The sequence below is a fragment of the Netta rufina genome (assembly GCF_964035555.1).
Source record: "Netta rufina genome assembly, chromosome: W".
NCBI classification, from domain to species: Eukaryota; Metazoa; Chordata; class Aves; order Anseriformes; family Anatidae; genus Netta; species Netta rufina.
Genome location: NC_140139.1, coordinates 12507840 through 12535499, shown reverse-complemented (window position 1 = coordinate 12535499; position 27660 = coordinate 12507840). Strand labels below are relative to the sequence as shown.

Below are 27660 nucleotides of genomic sequence, written 5' to 3'. Positions count from 1 at the left end.
AACAAAACCACACAAAACCCACAGAATTTTCTTTTGGCAAGGAAACACTCCCCTGTGCAATCTGAACAAGATTTTGTAACACCTTTCTTAGCCACTTCTTAACAAGATGCATAATTATATATAGTGGTGATGACTGTCTTAAAGTTTTATTATTTGTGCTCCATGAATGTGACATTATTCTAACTTTGCTGGGAAATTTCCTTTTGGTATTTTGAAAATTAAAATCTGTTTTGACAGTCAAGATAGTTCAATCCAGTAGGTTCTATGTATCAAGATTATTATGTTTTCAGCCATAACTTCATTTTGATGCATAGATTCCTATGAGACCTTTACAACAACCTGTATGAAACATATTCAGCTCTGTAATAACTGTGCAGGCTCTTGGTTTTGAGCAATAATAAGAGGTATGTTTATTATTAACAAGAAGAGAAAAATCTTTGAATAAACCCACAGTATAAGAGCATAGCATTAAGTCTGCCTGTGGAATAGTCCACCTGATGTTTGAAATGATCTTGAGATTTTTTTTTTATAAATGTAAATAAGAAAGGAGAGCTTAAATTTGTCTGTTATTAACAGAATCCCTATGTATTTATTGTGTAATACAATTTCTAATGTCCTCACATGAATCTTGAGGGCTAATAAAACCAAAATAAATTATTGCTTGTTTAGCTTTGTCTTTCTGGTATATAGGACATTATTAAAATCTTGTTTTAAAAAAAAAAAGTGTTATGTATATTTACCTTATAACTAGAAGCATGAAATCACGATGAAGCAGAACCAGACAGTACAGTAGGTAAAATACAGAAAATGTGGAACATCTTTTTCTAAATACCTTTTAAGTAAAAATGAATAAATAAATAATAATAATAATGAAAAATCACCAATGACCTACAGCTTGCTTAGGTGACAGAAAATTCTTCTATCCTACTACTTTATTTGAAATCTGTTTTGAAATCTATCATTAATGTGTGTCCATAGCAGTGAAGCTAAATAAGCTCAATTCCAGAAGGAAGCAATACTGTACAATACTTTTTTCAAAAAAACTTTAATATCTTTATTTATTAACTAATTCCCCCATGAAACCTCAGATCCACAATCATGTAGAAAGATTTGTGACTTTTAAGGAGGAAGATAGACTGAAAAATTGCAGTGTTAGTGTATATACATACATAGCTGCATGCATACATGTGTACTTCAATATACATACATATTTTTCATGCTTCAAAACACCAATTTCATGCTTTAAAGTGAAAACATAAACAAAAAATCAAAATGAATCACTATTTCAAAAAAGATGCTTACTCTTTAATTTATATAAATGGACATAGATTGACATGAAGGATGTTCCAGCACCAGAAACTATCAAAATAGATCGTTTGAAAAGAATGAAACATTATTATATCATAGATAAAGTAAATCTTCTCTCCACCAATGTAATGGAATTGGTTTTGTTGATGTTGTTGTTGTTGCTGTTGTTATCGTTTTCACTCTATTAGCTCTAAACTACCATTTGTAACTAATTAGATGTGAGCTATTTGAGAGAGATTTTCTTGTCTCTGTGTGTGCATACTGTAATTTACTATGGATTAGGAAAACAGGAATGATTGTGCACTTCAATTTTATCTTCTTTGCTACTTTCCAAAACCTCATGGGGTTAACAGTGTAGCTGCTCTCAATTTGGTATCCGAAAGATCCATATAATGCATTGTGATGAACCCAACAGTACTTTATAAAATAGTTAATCTTTGAGACCATTTTAAAGTTATAATTGTATTTTCACTCACTTTTATTATGACAACTTAAAATTGTAGATGTCCCATCTAAATTAACTGGGAAATACCTTAATGGACCAAGGATGGCTTATGGTGCATGCTATCTGTCTTAACTATTTGTAGGTTTTTAAGACCGCCTGTTTTGAACGGTAATCTTTATCTCTAAGTACATTTCCATTGGAGGAAAATGCCCTCTTTCTTATATGACCTATTATATCAGAATATTTTCAATCTTATTTGAATTTACTCTCCAGGTCCCAAAGAAAAATTGGTAAATATATTTGCTTTTTACCTGTTTCCTCCTGCTTTTCCAGATTAGTCAGTATGAATTGGTGGTACAACTTTGATCTAAATCTCTCTGAGTCCTCAGCATTAAAAGTGTTACAATTTTTATGTGTTCTATCATACAGATTTTATCACTTTCATATGAAAATGGATTATTCTCCACTAACCCAATGCCAATACACGACATTTTTGCTATCACTGTTACCTCTGCAGAGCACTTAAATTTGATTTATTGCAACATCTGTAGAGCACTTAAATTTGATTTATGGGAACATAGCATATTTGTCCTTAGGAGGCTCCAAGCAATGAAATAGAGAATACAAATGTGAATTGTTTAAGAAAAAACAAACAACCAAACAAAACAACAAAAAAAAGTGTACTTGCATGTTGATTGCTTTCAGACATAACTTCAACAACAACAAAGCAACAGAATTTAATATGAAGAGGAAGGAGGCAAGGGAACTATTTTCCTGAAATGTTCTTAAAACAGCTGAAAGAAATAGAGAGAATGGATGAAGAACGAAGTGTCTTCCTTAAGTACCTCAATGATTTAAATAAAAGTTAAGGAAAAAAAAGTGAAAGACCAAGAAATTAGCTTCAAGAAGATTTTTCATGAAATTCTTGAGTATCAGCCTTTACCCACACATGGTCACATCTGTGCTTCTACTGCTGACCTTTCTCCAAGCCTCATTGGCTCTCAGAACTGAAGTCTACCCACTGTATGTTCCATAAGTCTGCATTTCCACAATTCATTAACGGTTTAAAGTGGCTCAGGTTTTGAATGGGGACAACTGTAAAAGTGAATTGACTTCTGAAAACAAATTTCTTATTTTCATCAAACTCTAAGTATTGATACCTTTAACGTCAAGGTTTATTACAAGGTTTATTACTTTGTGTAGAAGGCAGCTAGCTGTTCAAAATCTGTTAGCTATACAAATTTTACAATTTTCTGTAATCTTGGTGTGTATTAAATGTTTCCTTTCATTTACTTTTAAGTATATATCTTCAGGGGAATCTTTCTAAAAGTGGATATGCAGCTCTTGTTTATTTTTGATCCTTCCATCTTCGAAGGCCATTAAAAAATTGACTTATGTCTAAATATTATCTCCTTTGGAAAGTGAGGTTTTTCAGGAATTGAGACAGTATAACTGGAACATCCAGAACAACTGAATTTTTCAATAAAAATCTGGAAGCAAAAGGCTACACTCAACCATGTGGTTTTCTTTCTCTTTTGTTTTTTACAGTGTGACTCAATATTCATGAAGGATGCAATTTAGAGCCCCTGAGTCTATTGTAAGATTTTTTTCATCTTTAAAAATGAATTAGATGTCTTGCTTTGTTAGTATCTAGTGTTTAGAATATATGGAACTAATTGCTTTTATGTCTAACCAGATGAGTGTCAAATAAATTAAAAATATACAATAGATCTGTGTAGCTTTCAAGATGCTATGTATCATGTAATAAACAACAACAACAAAAATATCTATTGCCAGACCAAGGCTTTTTTTTGTTGTTGTTGTTCAACAGTAAATGAAGTAGCAGAGAAAAAAGAATCCTGAGAAACCTGTATGTCATAAGACCAGTGTTCGTTTTATGGTTTCTAACCATTTTGACACAGGTATCATCTGAAAAGGATTCCTGACATTGGAATAGGATTCTGGTCTAAATGCAGAAAACTTAGATGAGGAAATCCCAGATTCAAGTTCCTACATGCAATGCATTTCATTTAGACAATAATATCCCAAATCATATTATTACAGTTTACTTGGGGGTAAACCCCCAAGTTTGGCTTCAATCAGAAACACAACTATTTATTCATTGGATAAGAAAGCAAAAATAAGTACTGTCTGGGAGGCTAGCAATCAGATGTGACATAATGCCTCAGTGTTTGAGGTTTTTGCTCTAATTAATGTTTTAATTATACACACAAGGTAGAATAACTCCATTAAGACAGACTGAGAGAAACCATATCTAATCAAGGTCCCAGCATGTAGCAAAATGCTAATTTGCAATGGCATAGATGCATTTAAATGGTTACTAGTAGCAACAGCAAGCAAAATCCTTCATTTGTAGCATTGTTAAGGTCAGGATTCATAATTATTTATGGTATATCAATCATGTAATTATTTCAATGTATATTCAAATCTGATTACAGACTATGTTTCAAGGATGTAAGATTTCTTTATGAAATACGATTACACTAATAAATAAAATAATCAGTATGATGCTTATGCTAACAGAAAGAATTAACTCATTTTTATTTTCTCATTTTGAATGTCTCTATTTTGAAAGAAAATTCACTTACATTATCATGTGAGCTGTTTTTTGTTTGTTTGTTTTGTCACAGTAATCCCCAGTAATCCCTCAGTGATATGCTTCTTCCTCCAACCTCTTTATCTGCCCATATGTAAGAGCAATGAAGGTGGATTTCTATGGACACAGAAATTGAACTCATCCTGCAAATCTGCATTTGCATAATGCAAGATTCATGTCATATCTTGCACTATGAACTCTGGGTGAATAACACAAAAATAAATCTGTAAACATTAATTAAATTATTCCTACATATTTGTTTCAACAAAGCTCCTGAATGAATTAGTAGATAGAAATTTCATTTTGCTTTCAGACCAAAACCAGGTTTCAAAAAGCTAAAGCAGGTATATGTTCATTGTTAGTCCGGTGTTTATTAATTTCTTTAAAAGTCTTTGTGGATTTTTGATCTCTGCTCTTTGGCAGTGGATATTGACTATGTTCAAAGGATATGATGGTTCATCTGGGACTATAGTAAGAATCTATGACCTCCATGGCATGTTTGCCACTAATATCATTATTGAGAAATAACTTAGCCAGGTTTGAAACAATCTTCTTGTGTTTTCCTTTTACTTTTTGCAGAAAAGGAAAAACTTTCCTTTCCCCCTTTTTACTGGTGACCTCATTTCTTTTTTCCTTTTGATATATACTTTTTGCAATACTCCTACGGAATTTAATAAGATTATAGATGAATAAAATAAAAATATTTTATTTTATTTTATTTAGAATTAAGTAGACTTTGATTTATATTTTTTTTTCTTTCTCATTTTAAGACTTAATATTAAGTTTGTTTTGTTCACGGTCTTCATAATGCAGAGTTGACTTTTCCAACATGATCTGGATTCAGCTTCCAACTGCATTCAGATGCAAGATGTTAAGAGATTACTGTGATTGTAATTTTATTGGAACATCATTTTAATAGAAGTGGTTCACACTTTCATTTTTCCATATGGGGAAAATTTGGAAAATGTTTATATTCATATTTCATAGTAAAGAAAAATATTAACAAATATACTCAAGCTCATTAGTTGTCTAGAAAAAATAAAGAAATGCGTATTCACAAGAAAGTTAAGTATTGACTTCTTAAGCTGTATTTTTCTGTTGGTGCTATATTCCAGTTTAGAGGTTTCCATTTAGAAGATTTAGAGGTTCATTTATTTTTTATTCTTTCTAGATAATAATAATAATAATAAAAAAAAAAAGTAGGATTCACTTGTGAAGCAGAGATGAACAAGGAAAAAAAAACTTTGAGTGCTGCAAAGGGGAGTTTGCGCTAGGGGAGTTTTAGGTTGGATGTTAGGAAGAACTTCTTCACCGAAAGGGTTGTTAGACATTGAAACGGGCTGCCCAGAGAAGTGGTGGAGTCACCATCCCTGGAGGTCTTTAAAAGACGTTTAGATGTAGAGTTTAGGGATATGGTTTAGTGGAGGACTGTTAGTGTTAGGTCAGAGGTTGGACTCGATGATCTTGAGGTCTCTTCCAACCTAGAAATTCTGTGATTCTGTGAAAGTGTGCAAGTGAGAGTAGTCCACCCCATTCATACACAGGAACAAATGTATTAGAAATCTGAAAATATTTGTATGCAGAATTATCTGATTCCTTTCCTTTCATCTTTGCTTTACAGAACAAATACTAACCATGTGTGTTCAGGACAACTACAAACTCTCAAGCAAGTTTACAAGTTTTTGATCTTTTCCAATAAGAGGAAAAATGCAAAGCAACGGATGATGTATATTTTACAGGGTAAAGCAGATATTCTGCAGAACTATCAAGAAGAAGCTATAGACATTACTCTGGCATAACACTTTGAGGAAAGATAATTTTTCTTTAATTTACAACTGCTAGAAAATATTTGTTTAGTACAAAGATTCTCAACACTATATTATCACAGTCTAATATTTGAAAACATGTTAATTGCAATGAAAATACAAAATTTTGAAGCAGAGAGCAATAACAAATTTTGTAAGGACATATTGCTTCAAAATGTTTATGGCATTTTTTACATGGAATAATGTCAACAAAATAAAAAATATACTTAGAAATTTTATATATATATATATATATATATATAATATTGTCAATAATTTCCACTTGGTCTATTTTCATTTTGAAAATGCTGATGGCTCTTGTCCATTATTGTCCTTTATTTTATAATAATAGAGTAATAAAAGATTTATCATGATTTATGAAACTCCTTATATCAGGTGGAAACATAATGTAAATTAAGAGAGGGAAAACTAAAAGAAAATACACAAACTTATCTGAAAACTAATAGGGAAGCCAGAGAATTCTCCACCTCTCCACCCATACTTTCATATGATTGTTACCTTTAAAGCTGTAGGTATTGCTGCTAATTGCAGGTAAATAATAACATGGATGCTGGAAGTGTATTTTTCTCAAATTAGTGCGACTAACAATATTGGCTAGAATATTCTATTCATTTAAAACTGAGAGAAAGTATCTCCAATATATATACCTGAAAATAAAGCTGGGACATCCAGCCAGAATTTAAAGCCAACATGAGATAAAATTTAGTCCACACTAACTGCCCTCCACCATGGCTTGTTGAGAGAGGCAAGCTAAATTTTCATAGAAGCAATTTTTCAAAGTCCATAGTTTTTACATCTTATTTTTCAGTGCCTTGTTTCATCTATTTTTATACACTCTACTGAATCTTGTTTAAAAACAAAACTTCTTTCCCCTTATCCCTTTCATTTAAACCATCTTTTCTCTTTCAGTAAGACTTTTGGCTTCTTTGCAATTTTAAACTTTTTATTTGCATAACTTTTGCATAACTTTTTGCATAAACTTTTTATTTGCCTTTTACATATATTCTTATATTTTATATGAATATGATGGAGTCTACTGTGATTTTCCTTGCTGCTATCTGCCCCTTCTTGATCACTGTGCTCACCCACCCCTTTTGTATTTCTTTTTCATTTTTGAGAAATTCTGAATTTTAAACTCCTCTTTCACCATATCTTTTATTTGAAGTAGCACTGATTAACACTGTCAGACACTACCTTTCAGATCTGAGCCATCAATTATCACTCTTTAATAACTGGCTTTCTTCATTCCCTGTATTTTATCACCTTTCTTGAAATGTCCAATATTCATTCATCATTTCTTTTGCTGCTTTGTGAGAACCAGTTTTATCTTTAACTTTATTAAACTTCTTCATCAGAATTATACTACTTTTTTTTTTTTTTTTTTTTTTCTTCTCAGTGTTCTCTCTTCCTGAAATTTTGTCCTCCTTCAGACAAAAGAGCTCTGACTTACTTGCTGTCATATGTTTTGCTTTGGGTCTCAAAATCTCATCTCATTTATCTTAACAAAGCCTTCCTCCAGGCTTTGTTTCCATTAAATCTTACTTCTCATGGTCTTCAATACATCTATCAAGTGTTGAGGGATTTTTGAAACAGCAAAGATCCCATGGCTTGCTGCAACTGAGCAAAGCAAGCTACCAGGACAACTATGAGAAGTTGAACAGGCCTGGACACGCTGAGAGACCTGAGACACACTGAGAGACCTGAGAAATGCTGAGACGCTGAGAGACTCTGAGCACAGACCTGAATATAGAGATCGCGGTGAGACGCAAAGATTGATTGACTGATACAGATTGCGGTGAGACGTGGGAACAGAGGAATCGTGGTGAGACGCGTAAAAGTGACGTATTGCGGTGAGACGCAGGACATCCGGAGTCCAGTTACTAGGGGGGGATTGGAGGCGTCGGAGGAAATGGTAGCTGGCTATGGCGGCGGCGCAAGCTTTCTCAGTACCATCTGGGACTGACAGACCGCTGAGTATGAAACCTGAGACCTCAGGAATGTGGCTGACATGATCTTTACTGTCAGTTCCTGCACCCACCCTGGTTTGGGGTATGACCTCTCCAATAAATCAATCAGCGGCAGAAATAACTGAGGGACTATCGCAGCAGAGTGCTGATGGGGAGTGGGGACTGCCCTCCCCATCCCCCGCAGTGGAAAATCTTGATGCAGCTGTGCTGCCAGCATCTGTGCCGCTGCCAGGCAGCAATAAATCCACTCGCGATGCTTCGCCAATGACAGGTGCAGCAGCAGCTTGCGAAAATCGACCTTCACTGGAGGAGTTGTTCCAAGAAATGCTAGTGAAATTCGAGAACTTAAAAATTACGGATTCAGAGGAGATTCCTCTCTCGTCTGCCCCACTGGAGCCGAATCCCTCATTATCCATCGCTACAACACCATTGGCACCAAGGAGGGGCAGGTGCTCCGATGTTATACGTGATGCCATCATAGAAGGGCATAGGCATGCTACATCCTTGGCCTGCCCTATTATTATCGACCCTGTGCAAGGTACCGGGTTGCGGCAGCCACATGACTGCAAGCTTTTACAACAAGCTCGAAAAATTGTTTTGGACTATGGATTACAATCCCAGGTGGCTTGACAGATAATTCAATGGATTTTCCAGGCAGAACTGATGTGTCCACTTGACTGTTGAAACTTGGCGTGCTTATTGTTAACTCCTTCCCCACTGTTATTGATTGAAAGGGAATGGTTGCAGTTACCACAGGGGGAAGCGGGTCAACTGCGTCAACCGGGGGACCCCCTGTATGGGATTACTGCAGAGATGTTAACGGGGATGGGTCCTTATCTCAATACCCAGATTCAGTTGCAGTTCCCTGCAATTATTCAACAAACAGCTGCGCAGCTCGCACTGAAGGCTCTTCTTAGTCTCCTAGGGGAAAAGAAAGCACCTCCATTCGCATCTGTAGAACAGGCTCCTGAGGAACCATATGCTAAATTTATTTATCAGTCCAGGCAACCAGATGTGGTGGCACAGAACTGTCAGAGATTTGCTTTCACGGTGCCCTCCATTAGCAAACAGGCCCCAGCAAAGCGCTATGAATGGCTAGTGCTTCCGCAGGGGATGAGGAATTCCCCTACATTGTGTCAGTTATATGTGGCCTGGGCATTACAACCAATTCAGACAGTGTGGTGTGACGAAATTATTTACCATTATATGGATAACATTCGGTTTGGTAGGCCAGAATGCTTCCAGGATTCAGATTTAAAGTTTATTTGGGATACTTTGGAAGCAAAAGGGGTGAAGATAGCCCCAGAGAAGGTTCAACAGAAACAGCCGTGGCTATACTTGGGACGGAAAATATCAGACTACTATTCATCCACAGAAAGGTGATATAACTATGGCGTTACATACTTTGACAGATGTACAAATGTTCCTGGGTAATATTCAGTGGGGTTGCCACATTGTATGGATTACTAATGACGACTCTAGTTATATTGCTACCTTTATTGTGGGGCAGGAGCACAGAGCAGCAGATTACACTAACAAATGACCACCAGCAGGCTCTTTCACAAATAGCTTCTAAGGTTGCAGCTGGCGCTGCTTGCAGATTTATAGCAGAAGTTGCACTCTCCTTCCTAATTAGCAATCATGTGTCTCATCCATTTGCACTGCTTGGTCAGTGGCAAAAAGAAAAGGGGGAGAGTAAGGGGCAACAAAGACAGAAACGGTATCAGGAGGATGCCACTGACACTAATAGCACGGGTAATAGGAGTAGTCTAAGTGACACATGTGATGGCAAGGGTAGAATGATAGGGCAGCATTTTCGAGTTCTGGAATGGATTTTCCTACAGATTCAGCCAAAAATGAGTGTTCAAACGCGTGCAGAAGCTATCGCAGAGTTAGTACGTGAGGGTTGCTCTTGGAGTATTGAGATCAGCGGGCAGGAACCAGGAGATCTGCCAGGATCTACTCAGGATCATTTGGAATGGTGTTTACAGCAATCCATACCACTACAAGAAGCTGTGTTAGATTACCTGGGACTGGTACATTTCTGAGCGTGTTGTATTGTAATAAATGTGGTTAAAAGGTTACTTGCAAAACTATTACATTGGGCTTGGTTTGCTCAAATACAAAAAGTGGGAATAGTTGAGGGATTTTTGAAACAGCAAAGATCCCATGGCTTGCTGCAGCTGAGCAAACCAAGCTACCAGGATGACTATGAGAAGTTCCCATGACAGTGTTCCCACATCGCCCAGTTGAGGAATTTAGAAAAATATTGTTGCCAGCAGCTGGCTTCAAGGACGGGATCTGCGTGACTGCTAATCACAAGGGGTTGTTTTCTTGCAGGTGGGGTTGTTTTCTTGCAGTTGTTTGTCTGAGTGCTTTTGACCAATAATCTTGTGTGAGACACTATCCGTCCCTCTTAAGTTTGCTATAAAAGTCAGGCTATTCAGGTAAGAAAGGAGAGAGCATGATCTGACCATACTGGTGTCTGTCATGTTTTCGGTGTTCTTCCTGCAAAAAACAAGTTATCCCCTGTTTGAATTAACAGGTATATTGAGCATAAGTGGAATAAAAAATGTTTCACTCATTTCTTACTCTCCTCTGGCCAGATCTTGTTACCTTGCTATCAGAGATACAGATGGCTGCTGACCATGTCTCAGGCAGCACTGGACAAGAAATTCAGATACACCTTATCCTTTTCACATAGTGCCATATATTCCTTTACCCATAGATTAAATAATCTTTATTTCTGAAAAAGTGTGTCTACTGGAAAAACAAGACCAAATAAGGAGGTCAGAATCTTTCAGTTTTTGTTTTTGTTGTTTTCTGTTGTTCTGTTTTGTTATGTTTAGATTTGATTTTGATCTCCTCTAAATCCACATAACAGTTAAGAAAGCACAAGTGGTACAGTTGGCTAAAGTATGTCAGATCTTAAGCAGCACCTGAAGAATGTGTTGAAAATTATTTTTTCTGAAGTTCCTATATGTCAAAGCAGTCTAAATATGCATAGAGTGAAAGTAATATTTAAAACCAGTACTGGAAGTTCAAATAAGTAGCCTATGAACTTTAGGACATAGAAAATGTAAGGAATGTTTCAGCAATTCGTGTCAGTAGAGGGCTTGAATGGTAAACCTTGAGTCTCTGATATCTAGGGGAGTTTCAGAATAACTGCTAACTATTATGACTATTTCATGGGACACTACGCAAGTCTCTGATATCCGGCCAAGAGATTAAGAAGGGGAAAGCCAAAGGACGACTAAAAGACAAAGCTTGCATGGGACGCTGCGCAAGTCTCTGACATCCGGCCAAGATGGACAAAGGAGAAGGACATCTAAAATAACCCCAGACAAAATTACATTCTTCCTCTAAAGAGTTTTATTCAGTAAGGTTTTATTATTTTGGATGGACAGAAACATGCATAGAAAGGCATATATTATTTAGCTTTTTAACTCAAAATATGAGGGAATGTTTTCATTAAATTACCTGCATATTTCTTGTAAGTCACTTCTTATTCTTACATACTGATGGTGATGATGATGATAGCGATGATAATAATAATCACAGAATCACGCAGAAGCACAGAATGTTAGGGATTGGAAGGGACATTGAAAGATCATCTAGTCCAATCCCCCTGCCGGAGCAGGAAAACCTAGATCACATCACACAGGAATGTATCCAGGCGGGTTTTGAATGTCTCCAGAGAAGACTCCACAATCCCCCTGGGCAGCCTATTCCAGTGTTCTGTCACCCTCGCTATGAAAAAGTTTTGTCTCTTATTTAAGTGGAACCTCCTGTGTTCCAGCTTGCACCCATTGCCCCTTGTCCTATCATTAGATGTCACCGAGAAGAGCCTGGCTCTGTCCTTCCCACACCCTTTACATATTTATAAACATTAATAAGGTCACCCCTCAGTCTCCTCTCCCTCAGTCTCCTCTTCTCTAAGCTAGAGACTCAGCTCCCTCATCCTTTCCTCGTAAGGGAGATGCTCCACTTACTTAATCATCCTTGTGGCTCTGTGCTGGACTCTCTCAAGCAGTTCCCTCTCCTTCTTGAACTGAGAGGCCCAGAACTGGATGCAATATTCCAGATGTGTTCTCACTAGGGCAAAGTAGAGGAGGAGGAGAACCTCTCTTGACCTACTAACCACACCCCTTCTAATACACCCCAGGATGCCATTGGCCTTCTTGGCCACAAGGGCACAGTGCTGGCTCATGGTCATTCCACTGTCCACCAGGATCTCTGTTGAGGGATTTTTGAAACAACAAAGATCCCATGGCTTGCTGCAGCTGAGCAAACCAAGCTACCAGGACGACTATGAGAAGTTCCCACCACAGTGTTCCCACATTGCCCAATTGAGGAATTTAGAAAAATATTGTTGCCAGCAGCTGGCTTCAAGGACAAGATCTACATGACTGCTAATCTTAATGGTTTTTTTTTCTTGCAGTTGTTTGTCTGAGTGCTTTTGACCAATAATCTTATGTGAGACACTATCTGCCCCTGTTAAGTTCACTATAAAAGTCAGGCTATTCATGTAATAAGTGGTCGGAACCAAAACCACTCTCAGAATAATCTTTATCAGAGCCAAATTTATTAAACAAACATTCAAGCAGGCAAAACAGCACTGGGCGGCCGGGGAGTCTCCGCTCCACCAACGGCGCACACCTCACCCCCGTCATAGTCCCCCTTTTATAGTTTGGTTGTTCCGGGTGTACATGGCATATCCTGGTATGTCCTGCGGTTGTGCATACTGTTGCTAGGGGGTCGTCTCGGACCTCCCGGTGGTCGTGAGGATGAAGGCCGTAGTCTTCCTCTGCGTTGCGGGTTGCAATCTTGCTGAGTAAGCACTATACGTGTTCTTATCAGGATGGTCAGCTGGAAACTTTCCAGCTATACAGAGTTGTCACAGTCCCCACAAGCTTCCTCAAAATTTATTACAGTTTCTTATCAGGATAGGCAGCTGGAAACTTTCCAGCTATACAGGGTTGTCACAGCCCCCACAAGCTTTCCAACCGGTTTGATTAACAAACTTATTATACAATATTTATTACATTCAGGTAATAAAGGATAGCATGATCTGACCATACTAGTGTCTGTCGTGTTTTCGGCCGTTCTTCCTGCAACATATGGTGCCCGAACAGGCTGAGACCCGGACATGCTGAGAGACCTGAGAGACGCTGAGAGACTCTGAGCACAGACCCGAATATACACATCGTGGTGAGACATGGAGATTGATTGATTGATACAGAGATCGCGGTGAGACGCGGGAACAAAGGAATCGTGCGTGGTGAGACGTGGGAAAGTGACGTATCACAGTGAGACGCGGGACATCCGGGATCGAGTTGCTACGGGAGATCGGAGGTGTCAGTGAAAAACGGCAGACGACCCCCACCGTGTGGCGAGTTGGCACATAGCAGAGGGGCGGGGATCACGACCCTGCAGCCCGTCTGACGTAACTATGGAAGAGGAAGCGGCTGTGCAGCTGCTCTCTAGCTTTTTCTCTAAGAGAGGCATATCTTGCAATGTAAAAAAGATCAAATCCTTGGTACACTGGGCCCAGAAGGAGGGTTTTCAAAATGAAATCCCTCTAATTTTTAGCCCAGATGAGTGGCGGCTCGTAGGAGATCGTTTATGGGATACAACCATCACAAGCAGAAAGTTCGATAAAGATCTATGTACGACCTGGCGTGCAGTGCTTAACACGCTGTGTGGTATGAAGGCCGAACAGCAGGTGGCGATGGCGACGGCGCAAGCTTTGTCAGCACGGTCCGGGTCTGACAAACCTTCAACTACAAAATCCGACAGCTCAGGATCACTTCTGCCACAATTGTTTTCATTGGTTCCTGCACCCTCCCCGGGTCGTGGTATGACCTTTTCAATAAAGGAATCAGCGGCAGCCATAACTAAGGGACTATTGGAGCACACTTCCTCAGTTTAGCTACAAGGATACTGTGGGAGATGGTGTCAAATGCTTTACTGAAATCAAGATAGACCACATCTACTGCTTCACCATTATCTATCCACCTAGTTATGTTCTCATACAAGGCTATCGAGTTGGTCGAGCACGACTTCCCCTTGGTGAAGCCATGTTGACTGCCCGTAATGACACGTTTATCTTTGATATGCCTAGAGACAATAATAAATTCTAAAAAGTACAAAGTAAGTGATGCACAAAGGAATTGCTCAACACCTTCTGACTGATATCCATCCCATCCCTGAGCAGTGGTTCTCCCCACCCTAGCCAACCACCCCATATTAATTGTTCAGCTTGACATCATATGGTATTGCATATCCCTTTGGCCAACTTTGGTCAGGTGTCCTGGTTCTGTTCCCTCACAGCTCCTTGTGCACCCCTAGTCTCCTCACTGGCAGGACAGTGTTAGAAGCTAAAAAGGACTCGTCTCTTTGCGAAGCAAAAAGGCATTGCTCTGTAAGTGCTAAAATATCAATGTGTAATTATCATTTTTCCCATCCTACATCCAAAACACAGCACCACACCAGCTACTAGGAGGAAAAATAACATGGATGCATTTTGAAGTCTCTCACCAAGTAACCTTTTCTTCACAGTGACAGAAATGATGTACAATTTTCATGGTTTTGGCTGGGATAGAGTTAATTTTCTTTGTGGAGGCTCACATGATGATATGTTTTGAATTTTTGATGAAAAAAAATGTTTGTGTGGGGTTTTTGCTTTACTTCTTGAACTGTCTTTCTCTCTACTGATGAATTCTTGCACCTTTACCTTTCCAGTTCTCCCCCATCTTCTTTCCCCCATCCCACATGGGGAGAGTGAGTGAATGGCTATGTGGTGCTGAGCTGCCTGCCATGGTGAAACCACAACAGCAGTCTTCATTCTTCTTATTTCTTAAGAAGAAAACTAAGTTTTCTTAAGATTAGAAAACATTGTTCCTCTCCTTAGTCTCTTAAATGGCCAAGGTCAATATCAACAAAGTTAACTAGTAGGTCTGCAGCAACCCATGCAGAAATCAAAGCCTCTGTCAATAGTACAACTGTCTGTAGTAAAACTTTCTGCTGTATAGGATTAAATAGGAAGGGAAACCTGCACCAGATTAAAAACCCTTCTGTGTGCACTGAAGGTAGCAGCAGGTTCCAAAAAATACAACTGCACAATTTAATTGCCATCATTGTTGTGCATCTCAAACAAATTTGCAAGGCTATTTGACTCAATAAGATACTAAGTGAAATTATAAAGAATACATGAAGTCATTTTACTGAGGCTGAGCTTAAAATAATTTACACTGATTAAAGTTAGTTTTAGAAGTTCCACTTAGTGCTTTGGTTTGCATTTAAAAACAGAGATCTATAATTATAATGTAATGTAATTTTAGCAGTAATGAGTAAACTTGGAAAAGTTGCCCTTTTTTGTGTAAGAAAAGTGACTGAAGTTCAGCTAGTTTCTCAGCCAGAAGTTAACATGTCTTATTAGACTTCAACTTTGTCATACAGAGTTTTCCTACTCGCTACAGTTGTTGAGATGAATCATAGAATCATAGTATCTTTTAGGTTGGAAAAGACCTCTAAAATCATCTAGTACAATTGTTAACCTAGCACTGCCAATTCTACCATAAACCTTATTCCTAAAAACTACATCTACACATCTTTTGAATACCTCCAGGGATTATGACTCAAACACTTGCCTGGGCAGCCTGTTCCAATGCCTTACAACTCTTTAAGTGAAGAAATTTATCCTAATATCAAACCTAAACCTTCCTCGTTGAAATTTGGGGCCACTTCCTCTTGTCCTATTGATTGCTGCTTGGGAGAAGAGAATGACCCCCCCACCCTGCTACAACCTCCTTTAAGGTAGTTGTAGGGAGCAATAAGGTCTCCCCTGAGACTCCTTTCATCTAGGCTAAACAACACCAGTTCCCTCTGATGCTCCTCATAAGACTTCTTCACCAGCTTTGTTGCCTTTCTTTGGACACACTCCAGCACCTCAATGTCCTTCTTGTAGTGAGGGTCCCAAAAGTGAACGCAGTATTTGAGTTCTGGCCTCATCAGAGTCGAGTACAGAGGGACAATCACTTCCCTAATCCTGCTGGCCACACTGTTTCTGATACAACCTAGGATGCTGTTGGCCTTTTTGGCTACCTGAGCACACTGTTGGCCCATATTTAGCCAGCTATCAACCAATACCCCCAGTTTCCTTTCCACCAGACAGCTTTCCTGCCACTCTTCTCCCAGACTGTAGCATTGCATGGGGTTGTTGTGCCCCAAGTGCAGAACCCAGAAATTCACCTTGTTGAACCTCATACACTTGGCCTCGGCCCACCAGTCCAGCCTATCCAGATCCCTTTGTAGAGCCCTCCTACCCCCAAGCAGATCAACACTCTCACCCAACTTTCTGTCATCTCCCAACTTACTGAGCGTTCACCAAATCCCCTCATCCAGACAACTGATAAAGATATTAAAGTGAACTGGCCCCAGTACTGATCCCAGGGGGACACCTCTTGAATGGCTTCCAACCTAATTTAGCTCCATTCATAACAGCAGTAGCCAGACTGAGCTCAAGCTGGGCTTTGGTCCTTCTAATTTTCTTTCTGCACAGCCTCATGATATCTTTGTAGTCCTCCTGAGTGTCCTGCCCCTTCTGCCAAAGGTCATAAAACCTGTTTTTCTTCCTGAGATCTAGCCATAGCTCTCTCTGTTCAGACAGGTCATGCCAACAGGTCATTTCAGCACATGGGGACTGCCTGTTCCTTTGTCTTCAGGATTTCTTTCTCAAAGACTGTCAAGACTTCCTGGACTCCTCTCCCCTTCAGGACTTCCTCCCAAGGGACTCCACCAACCAGTCTCCTAATAAGGCCAAAATCTGCCCTCCAGAAGTCCAAGGTGGCAGTTCTGCTAACTCTTCTCCTTACTTTTCCAAGAATAGCAAAGTCTTTTAATTGATGATAGGTATGCCCAAGTTAGCCTCCAGCTTTCACATCACCAACAAGTCCTTATCTAATCACATGCAAAAGGTAGAGTGAGGCACCTTCCCTAGTTGGCTTACTCACCAGCTGTTTCAGGAAGTTATCTTCCACACACTCCAGAAACTTCCTAGATTGTTTCCTCTCTGGTGTGTTGTATTTCCAGCAGACATCTGGTATGTTGATGTCCCCCACAAGAACAAGGACTAGCAAATGTGAGATTTCTCCCAGCTGCTTAGAGAATATTTTGTTTTCCTCTTCAAATGATGAAGCCGAACGTCTCCCTAGAAATATTCTTTTTTTTTTTCATGAAGATTTTCTCAGTTGGAGTATTATAGAGTTTTACGAATTCAAATGTAATTAAATATGTAGTTCTGTTTAAATGAGTGTTGTTGTTTAAGCTGGCAGACATCTAAGCACCATACAGCTGTTCATACGTTCCCCCCTGTTCAGTGGAATGGGGGAGAAAACAGAAAAGAGCAAGAACTCATGGTCTGAAATAAGCACAATTTAATAAGAAGAAAGAAAGGAAAAATGAGAATGAGAAGGGGAAGGAGAAGGGGAAGAGGAAGGAGAAGGGGAAGAGGAAGGAGAAGGAGAAGGAGAAGGAGAAGGAGAAGGAGAAGGAGAAGAAGAAGAAAGAAAGTGATGTAATAAATGGCTAAGTCCCAAATAGGGTTATAATCAAAGTTTACAATTTATTAAACAAATAGAGGTAAGCAAACAGCGCTGGGTGCGCCGGGAGTCTCTGCTCCACCAAGACGCACACCAGTTAGATCAAGCGGCTGGTTTTTATGCTCCTAGACTAATACATATTCATTACTACTTCTAAAAAAAACAGGTTATTATAATTAGTTCCCGGAATCCAAACCCTCCTACTGGTGCATGCGTATCAGCCTCCGGTGGTCCCTCTGGGGGTCTCTGGGGGTCTCTCGTGCTGAAGGCTCGTAGTCATCCTCCCAGGCTTTTTTTCTTGTCCATCTTGGCCAGTTGTCAGTGACTTGTGCTGTGTCCCCTGCAAGCTTTGTCTTTTAGTCGTCCTTCGGCTTTCCCCTTCTCCTTAAGCTCCTGGCCAGATATCAGAGACTTGCATAGTGTCCCATGCAATAGTCATAATAGTTAGCAGTTATTCTGAAACCCTCCCCAGATATCAGAGACTTCAAGGAAAAGCCTACAAAAACATTTCCCTTCAAGCTCTCTATTGACACAAAATGCTAAAACATTCCTTTGCAAGATACAAGAAATATATACATTAACCACTCCGTTTTTCTTAGACTTGTGGTTATACAAGGGTATATAAGACAGAAGGTCACATTCATCATACCATGCGACCCTAGCATTGTTCCATATTGACACGAATCAGATGAACACATTTCACAATGAGAAGGAAAAAAATCAAAACAAAACAATAACAACAAAAAGAACAAACAAAGCAAATGATGCACAATGCAATTGCTCAACACCAGCTCACCAATGTCCATTCCATCCTTGAGCAAGGGAAGCTTCTCCTGGCCAACTCCCCCATTTTTATTGTACAACATGACACATTGTATGGGACATCCCTTTGGCCATTTTCGGTCAACTGTCCTGTTTCTGTACCCTCCCAGCTCCTCGTGCACCCCCATCCTCCATACAGACAGGGCAGCATGAGAAGCTGAGAAGGCCTTGGCTCTGTGTAAGCACAGCTCAGAAACAAGTAAATATCAGAATGTTATCACTATTATTCTCATTCTAAATCCAAAAAACAGCACTATACTAGCTACTAGGAGGAAAATGAACTCTATCCCAGGCAAAGTCAGGACACCCAGTTTAACTGTTCTCCTTATGTAGTGGAATAAGAGATATGATGATCAAAGGGATCTTAATGGACTGTTCTGGGGAAAGAAAGAGGAATGGCTACAGTAGCTCTTAGGTTGGATACGTTTGGAAGTGAACATTCCTATGACCTTCAGCCAGAAAGGTTTGATTTCTGTAACAGAGGTCTTGGAGCACTCAAACTGTATCTACTCTTGATGAAACTGAAGCACGGAGTGTAAGTGCACCCTGTTCACGAGATGAGGTACTCAGCCATGAGACCAAATTAAAACTGTTCTGAAATCACATCATCATAAACTCAGGAAGTAGACAGTAGCACCATCTGATTTTCCTGCACAAGCTTGATGCTATTGTACCTTGCCATCAAATGTACTTGGTGCCACTGTGAGGGCGGTTCAGGCTGGGTCACCTTCAGGCTGCTTGAGGCTGGGTCACCAGGCTAATAGAAGGAGCAGGGGGTATTTTGTAGTGTGAGTGCGTGGGCCAGGCAGGACAGTTCCCTTCTGTTCGTCTGTCTTGTAGTGTTGCTTCTGCAGCGTGTGTTCTAAGTTATGCTCTCCTCAGGTCTTGATATCCTCCTTGCTTTTTGCACTGGACTGACTAGACAGGCAACTTGGTAGCCACACCAAAGGTCCTAAATGCTTGTTTTGTCATCGTGGGTCTGATCTGAGCACTTCTTGTCTTGCAGTCACTGCTTAAAGTGCAGATCTGTTTCCTGTCTTGTGCATCATATTCGGTTTCAGATCGCATCTGTTTCCATCCTCACTCTTGCAGAAGTCATCTGGGTCGCATCAGGAGCTCTTGCTTGGGAATTCATTTCCTAAGTGTTTTCTTAAGGGGTCTGCACTCCCCATCCTTCTGGTCTCTTGTCTTAAAGGCAGGCTTTTTATGCCTCCATCATCCCAGTTCTGGCAGTTGCTTCCAGTTGCATGTTGTGACATTTGAGTCTCTCCTTGGGTCTGCTGCAGAGCATCTGTTCTGACTCGCTGTTGCTGTAGGGCTTCCCTCTGGGAGTCGTTTCTTCTTGCGCCTTGTGTTCTGTGTCTTGTTGGTAATGTTTGTAGCGTCCCTGTGTGTGTTTGGTCTGGAGCTGTCCTGCCTGGCAGTTAGTGACGATAGCTAACGTGGCAGTCCATACTAATACATTGTCCGGACTGTTTTGGCAAAGACATCCGGTCTGCCTTTGTGCACGTACTGAAGGGCAGCTGGCACAGAGTCATCTCTGTGGTGTTTGCAGATGTGGAGGGGGAGACTCGAGCTGCTTGCAGGCAGCTGTTTGCATAGTGCTTGAACAGTGTGCTGGAGGAGGTCTGTTGAATCTTGAAAGCTTATAGATATGGGGTTCTGAAACTTTTATTTTTATTTCTTTCCCCTCCCCAGTGGAGTGTAAACCTTAGGAGGAACCGGTCACAGGAAAGAGCTCCTTCTGTAACTGTCCAGCAACTCGGTAGGCAACTCGGTGACTGGCTTGATCTACTTCTGAGGTGCTGAGGCAAGGGGGCTGCTGTTTTGAAATGATAAAATTAGAAATGGGGTCCCTCGTGTTGTTGAGGGATGGGTGCTAATGCTGGCAGCTGAATGATTATCTTCTGACTGTTTTCATTTGTTAAAGCTGAAATGCAGTGTACACCACGGGACTTCACGACCAGAGCTGCTTTTGGCAAGGTGAGCGATAAACAGATGTAGCAGTTAATTTAGGGGTGCAGTTGTCACTGCAGTTACTTAACTACACAAAATGCAGTAAAAATCCTGTTTATATTTCAGAGGTGTTGTAGCTGGCCTAAGAGAGCAGATGGACACATTTGCGTCGAGGGCAGGTGAGGGGGCAGAGGTGAGGGAGCAGATGAGAGTAACTGTCCTAGCTGTGCTGTGGCTTTGGATGCTGCCTCGGCCTATGCTTTTCTTTTTCTTTTGCAGGTGTCTCACACAGGCTCAGAGGGGCCAAGCTGCACTCTGAAGAGCAGCACAAGAAGGGAGGGCTGGTCGCGAGCTGGGTTGGAGCAGAATGGCCAAGTAGCACAAGGTGACTGCGAAGGGTAGCCATCTTGCTTTGCAGGTGCCGTGGCAGGCTCTCCACAGAAGTGGCTGAGGATTTGAGAAGAGGTTACATGTTGCAGGAAGACCGGCTGAAGTCATGACTCACCCCAATATGGTGTGGTGGTTTTACCGTGCTGGGCAGCTTAACACCACAACCGCTCTCTCACTCCCCCTCTTTAGATGAGGAGGGGGAGAAGTAAAGGAAAGAACAACTCACGGGTTGAGATAAGGATAATTTAATTAAAGGGAAATAATAATAATAATTAAAGAAAGATTATTATGAACTAAACAATTTAACTAAAGGGAAATAAAAAGGGAAAGGGGAAAAGGGAGGGGGAAAGGGAAAAAAAAAAAGGGAGGAAAAGAAACAAATAAAACAACTAAAGGCTATGTGGAAGTGCAGAGGAAAGAAATTACTCTCTACTTCCCACAAATGAGCGATGCTTGACCACATCCTTGAAGCAGGGCCTCAACGCATGTAGCCGGTGTTCGGGAGGAGGACCGACATTTTCACAATGAGAGCCCACCCCTCCCCTCTTCTTCCTGTTTCCACCTTTTATTGCTGAGTGTGACATCACATGGTATGGAATATCCCTTTGATTGGTTTAGGTCAGCTGCCCTGGTGATGTTTCTCTTCTCACTTTTTGCCCACCCCCTAGGAAGGTTAGAGAGAGGCCCGATGCTGTGCCAGCACTGCTCAGCAGTAGACACAACACTGGTGTGATAACACTGCTGTTCCAACTACAAGTGCAGGGTACAGCACTGTATGGGCTGCTGCCGGGAATGTTAACATTCCAGCCAGACCCAGTACAACCTCCACCCCTTATTCCATAACATTTGTGTCACACTCAGATCCCCATACTTTAGCATACAAGCATTCTCATCATTATTCCTTGTCCTTTAACAGGACAAGGATTTAACAGAACAGGATTAATAGGCAGGTGTATTTTTTTCATTCCATAGGTCTTTCTTGGAAAATGTTCATAAGAACTGTTGATGATTAGGTCTTCATCTGCCAAAGTGGCCACTCAAGGCAGGTGGAGTTGGATGTCTGGACACCAGCACCAGCTTAGCTCAAGTCCTTGTTGCACTGCCTGGCTCCTTGCAAAGTTGACCTGTTGTTGGTCCTGCAGCGTCTTCCTACAACACATAACTTAGATTACAGATTAGTTTTCTCTCAATGTCAAATCTCCTTGAGGCACACACATGATATCCCCATTCTTTTGCATGACCCACCAGGTATACCCCGGTCCTTGGGTGAAGACAATCCCACGAGTGGGTTTGCCTTTTCCCGAGGCAGGAGCAACCCACACTGCCTTCCCCATCCACCTTCCTATATGCACTACGGGAACTTTAGCTCCTTTCACAGTGTGTAGGGGTTTTGTTTCGGCAGGACCAGCACGGCTGTCAGACCCCCTATTGTTAACTAGCCAAGTGGCTTCTGGTAGATTTATGTCCCATTGTTTCCATGTCCCAGCACCCAATGCTTGTAACATAGTCTTTAACAGTCCATTGTACCTCTCAACCTTCCCAGAGGCTTGTGGGTGATAAGGGATGTGGTACACCCACTCAATACCATGCCTCTTGGCTCAGGAGGTAACAAGATTGTTTCGGAAATTACTCCCATTGTCAAACTCAATTCTCTCTGGTGTACCATGACGCCACAATACCTGCCTTTCCAGGCCCAAGATAGTGTTTCAGGCCATGGCGTGGTTTACGGGGTATGTTTCCAGCCACCCAGTAGTTGCTTCTACCATGGTGAGTATGTACCGTTTACCTAGGCAGGTTTTTTGGGAGTGGTCAATTGGTAGTGAGTGGTAGTCAATTTGCCAGGCCTCACCATATTGAAACCCTAGCCGTCTCCCCCTGTTCCAGGGAGATTTTACCTTCATGGCTTTCTTGATTGCAGCACAGGTCTCACACTCATGGGTAACCTGTGTGATGGCCTCAATGGTCAAGTCCACCCCTCGATCACGAGCTTATCTGTAAGTGGCATCTGTCCTGGTTTCAGTTAAAACGGCTGCATGGTGTTTAGCTGCCGGCCGGGTTAAACCACGACAGCATCCCTCCCCAGATGTCCTGATGTTTCACGAGCTACAAAGAGCTCACCCTTATGTTCCCAGTCTAGGTCCACCTGAGCCACTTCAATTTTCGAAGCTCGATTCACTTCTTCATTGTTCTGATGTTCTTCAGTAGCGCGACTCTTGGGCATGTGGGCATCTACATGACGTACTTTTACAGCCAGGTTTTCTACCCCAGCAGCAATATCTTGCCACAGGGTAGCAGCCCAGATAGGCTTACCTCTGCGCTGCCAGTTGCTCTGTTTCTATTGCTGCAGCCACCCCCACAGAGCATTTGCCACCATCCATGAGTCAGTGTAAAGATACAATGCTGGCCATTTTTCTCTTTCGGCGATGTCTAGGGCTAGTTGTATGGCTTTTACTTCTGTGTTGCAGGAAGCACGGCTGAAAGCACGACAGACACCAGTAGAGTCAGATCATGCTCCAATTTATTGCCCGAATAGCCTAACTTTTATAGAGAACTTAACAGGGGTGGACAGTGTTTCACACAAGATTATTGGTCAAAAGCACTCAGACAAACAACTGCAAGAAAACAACCCCACCTGCAAGAAAACAACCCCCTTGTGATTAGCAGTCACATAGACCTTGTCCTTGAGGCCAGCTACTGGTAACAATATTTTCCTGAATTCCTCAATTGGGCGATGTGGGAACACTGTCATGGGAACTTCTCATAGTTGCCCTGGTAGCTTGGTTTGCTCAGCTACAGCAAGCCATGGGATTTTTGCTGTTTCAAGAAATCCCTCAACAATTCCCCCTTCTTCTTTTGAGCAAACCAAGCCCGACACAGCAGTTTTACAAGTAACTCTTTAGCTATACTTACAACACACAACGATGATTACCACCACCATAAACCAAATCCTTAATCCCCTTGTGATTAAACCCAGCAACCATCTACACTTTGTTTCAAACAAGTCAGTGAACCATTGATTGAAAGGATTGATACCATATTGAATCTTTCTCATGTGCTCTTTCAGGAAAGTAATGGATTTGTGAATTGACTCATTATGATCAGAAAGGTTTAAACAGTACATTCCCTTAAAGTCCTCACACCCATTCCTTTGAGCCAAAAGCAAGAAGTCAATAGCAGCTTGATCCTGTAAAAGCAGATGTCGCAGACTATTTTTATCTGGTAACATCTCCTCAAGTATCTCTGTCGTGGTATAGGCTTGCCTCTCGGCCCAGCATACCAATTTTTCTAAGTTGTTACGTGCGGCCGCAGATGCCACTCCAGGCACTGAAATTGCTAATGCCGCTCTAGCTGCAACCCCACACAATTCAACATTATCATTGCAATCCGATGCAAGCAATGCCCATTTATGTCTGGTGATCTCACGCAACTGTAACAAGCTAGGAGCAAATACAATGAGTTTATCTATGTAACATGAACATCTGATAGCATTTGCAGGGATACCTTGCCAGGCCCCATCCCCACAAATCAGAAGCACATCAGGAGGTAAGGCCAAAGCTGTACAATTGTTCCAAACACTGTACTTGTTACCCCTTGTCTCCATGCTATAAACCCCTAAGTCCTGCTTAGCAGCGTCATTGCAATCACAGGTGTTATTTGTGTTTTTGTACCGGTATGGCCTTTTCCAGGTTCCTGTAGCAGGAATCATCTGATATCCACGGCTATGTTCACTTTTGTAGCCACCTTTCAGGTTGATACATATTTGACTACAGTTACCAGGGTTTTGACATTCATCAATGTCTCCACAGTTTCTCTTGTCTACAAACTCAAACCCAGCTGGACAGTCACATTCCTTTATGATGCATTCCTCCAGGGGCTCATCACCCCAGTCCTTGCAGTCTCTCTGCTGGTTACACACTTTATTGATATCTATGCATTCTCCACTTCTGCACTTGAATTTGCCAGGTCCAGAGCACTGAATAACATTGTTACAGTTTGCTTCATCAGTGCCATCCAGACAGTCTCTCACACCACTGCACTGCCTACTCCCATGGACACAGTTCCCATCTTCACATCTGAACTGGTCTGGCCTGCAGGTCCAAGAAGGGCAGTTAATTTCATCACTTCCATCCTTGCAATCAGGATCTCCATCACATCGCCACTTCTTGTGGATACATTCACCTGAGCCACACTGCACCTCACTCGTAGAACACTTCACTGGAGGTGCAGGCAGGCGGCCACACTGCTCCAAAGATTCATCTGAGTGGTCGGAGCAGTCAGCATCATCATCACACACCCAGCTGATAGGGATGCAGGTAGAACTCTTGCACTGAAACTCATGAACACCACAGGTAGGAGGTGCACACTCCAGCTCATTGCTACCATCACTGCAGTCATCTTGAACATTGCAGACAAAGCTTTTGGAAATACATTGCCCACTACTGCATGTGAATTCTGCTGCACTACAAGTCACAATGCCACAATTCTCTTCATCTTCTCCACTGTCACAGTCCTTTTCACCATCACATTTCCAGGACACCGGGATATGCTGGACTGACTGAGGACCACAGCTAATTTCATTTACCCGACATGTTCTCATATGACACAGATCAGCACTCTCATCAGACCCATTTTCACAGTCCGGATCCCCATCACACGGCCATCTATTTGGCACACACTGACCACTGTTGCAGACAAAGTCAGGTTCAGCACACGTCTTCTTCACACAAGCACTCTCATCACTGCCATCTGAGCAGTCTTCACATTTTACTCTTGCACTGTTGGCGGCAGTGCACAGGCAGGCGAGGGCGAGCAGCAGGCAGAGCGCCCCACAGAGCAGCAGCGCCTGCCACCGCTCCGCACCTGTGTCACTTATACTACTCTTATTACCTGTGCTGTCAGTGTCAGTGGCATCCTCCTGGTACCATTTCTGTCTTTGCCGCCCCTTACTCTCCCCCTTTTCCTTTTGCCACTGACCATTCACCACAAATGGATGAGACACATGATTACTAGTTAGGAAAGAGAGTGTAACGTCTGCTTTACGGCTGCAGGCCGTGCCAGCTGCAACCCTAGAAGCTGTTTGTGAACAAGCCTGCCGATGGTCATTTGGCAGTGTAATCTGCGTCTCTGCACTCCTGCCCCGCAATAGAGCTAAATTGTCACTAGTAATCTGTAGAATGTGGCAACCCCACGGAATCTTATCCAGAAACATAGTTATAACACCGATCTGGGGACGAATAGTCTTTTTTGCATTGCAAGATAAACTTCTTATAAAAAGAATGCCAGAGAGAAGCAGCACAGCCGCCGCTGCATCCATGGTTACGTCAGACAGTCTGCAGGGTCCTGATGTCCGTCCCTCTGCTCTGTGCCGACTCGCCACACGGTGAGGGTCGGCTGCCGTTGTCCACTGACGCCTCTGGTCTCCCGTAGCAACTCGATCTCGGATGTCCCATATCGCACCGCGATTACTTCAATTTCATGCGATTACTTCAAATTTCCCGCGTCTCTCCGCGATTCCTTTTTCCGCGTCCCCCCGCGATTCCGCGTCTCTCCGCGATTCCTTTTTCCGCGTCTCTCCGCGATTCCGCGTCTCTCCGCGATTCCCTTTTCCGCGTCCCCCCGCGATTCCGCGTCCCCCCGCAATTCCGCGTCTCACCGCGATTCCTTTTTCCGCGTCTCTCCGCGATTCCGCGTCTCTCCGCGATTCCCTTTTCCGCGTCCCCCCGCGATTCCGCATCCCACCGCGATTCCTTTTTCCGCGTCCCACCGCGATTCCGCGTCCCACCGCGATTCCTTTTTCCGCGTCCCACCACGATTCCGCGTCCCACCGCGATTCCGTTTCCCGCGTCTCACCGCGATTCCGCGTCTCTCCGCGATTCCGCGTCCCACCGCGATTCCGTTTTCCGTGTCCCACCGCGATTCCGCGTCTCACCGCGATTCCGTTTTCCGTGTCCCACATCTCTCACCGGGAGTACCGCGTCTCACCGTGAGGCCTGTGTACAGTGTTTCCGGGCCGGTGTCTGGTCTGCTCCAGCGCCGGTTGGATGGGCGCTCCGATGTCCCGGCGGCGCGGCGAGGTCGCGGCGCCGCTGGTCCCCGGCGCCGCTGGTTTCCTGGTCCCCCTGCGTGCTGATGTGCCGGCGCCACTAGTGTCCCGCTGCGCTGCGATGTTTGTCCCGGCGCCGCTGCGATGTCCTGTTCGGGTCCTGTTCAGGGGTCCCTGTTCGGGCGCCATATGTTGCAGGAAGCACGGCCGAAAGCACGACAGACACCAGTATGGTCAGATCATGCTCCAATTTATTGCCCGAATAGCCTAACTTTTATAGAGAACTTAACAGGGGTGGTGTCGTGGTTTAACCCGACCGGCAGCTAAACACCACGCAGCCGTTCGCTCACCCTCCCCCCTCCCTCTCTGGGACGGGGGAGAGAAATGGAAAGTGAAGCCCGTGAGTTGAGATAAAGACAGTTTAATAAGACAGGAAAAGAAAAAAAAAAAATAACAAAAATAATAATAACAATAATAATAATGATGATACAATGGGGATAATACGAAAGTAATAATAGTATGTACAAACAAGTGATGCACAATGCAATTGCTCACCACCCGCTGACCGATGCCCAGCCTAACCCCGAGCAGTCCGGCCCCCTCCCCCCGGCTAGCCACCCCTATATATTGTTTAGCATGACGTCAGATGGTATGAAATACCCCTTTGGCTAGTTTGGGTCACCT

General features: G+C 42.2%; 1 protein-coding gene and 1 long non-coding RNA gene across 3 annotated transcripts in view; one reads left to right on the top strand and one right to left on the bottom strand.

Annotated features, from left to right (window-relative positions):
- Positions 1 to 21182, top strand: part of LOC311220898 — a 34427-nt gene extending 13245 nt beyond the window's left edge. Inside the window, exons 2-5 of one of the 2 annotated variants that reach the window (XR_014619280.1) lie at positions 20286 to 20352; positions 20518 to 20570; positions 20670 to 20722; positions 20823 to 21182. This is a non-coding gene — a long non-coding RNA (uncharacterized lncRNA). Of the gene's footprint in view, positions 1 to 20285; positions 20353 to 20517; positions 20571 to 20669; positions 20737 to 20822 lie in introns of both variants that reach the window. The other variant, XR_014619281.1, reaches the window with a different exon arrangement.
- Positions 21183 to 22715: 1533 nt separating this feature from the next.
- Positions 22716 to 26889, bottom strand: LOC311220857 (very low-density lipoprotein receptor-like; the record flags this gene model as incomplete). Its single annotated transcript, XM_084304498.1, has 3 exons — positions 22716 to 22719; positions 24602 to 25893; positions 26587 to 26889. 3 exons carry the CDS (start codon positions 26887 to 26889, stop codon positions 22716 to 22718), a joined length of 1599 nt encoding a protein of 532 aa, XP_084160624.1.
- Positions 26890 to 27660: the final 771 nt, after the last annotated feature.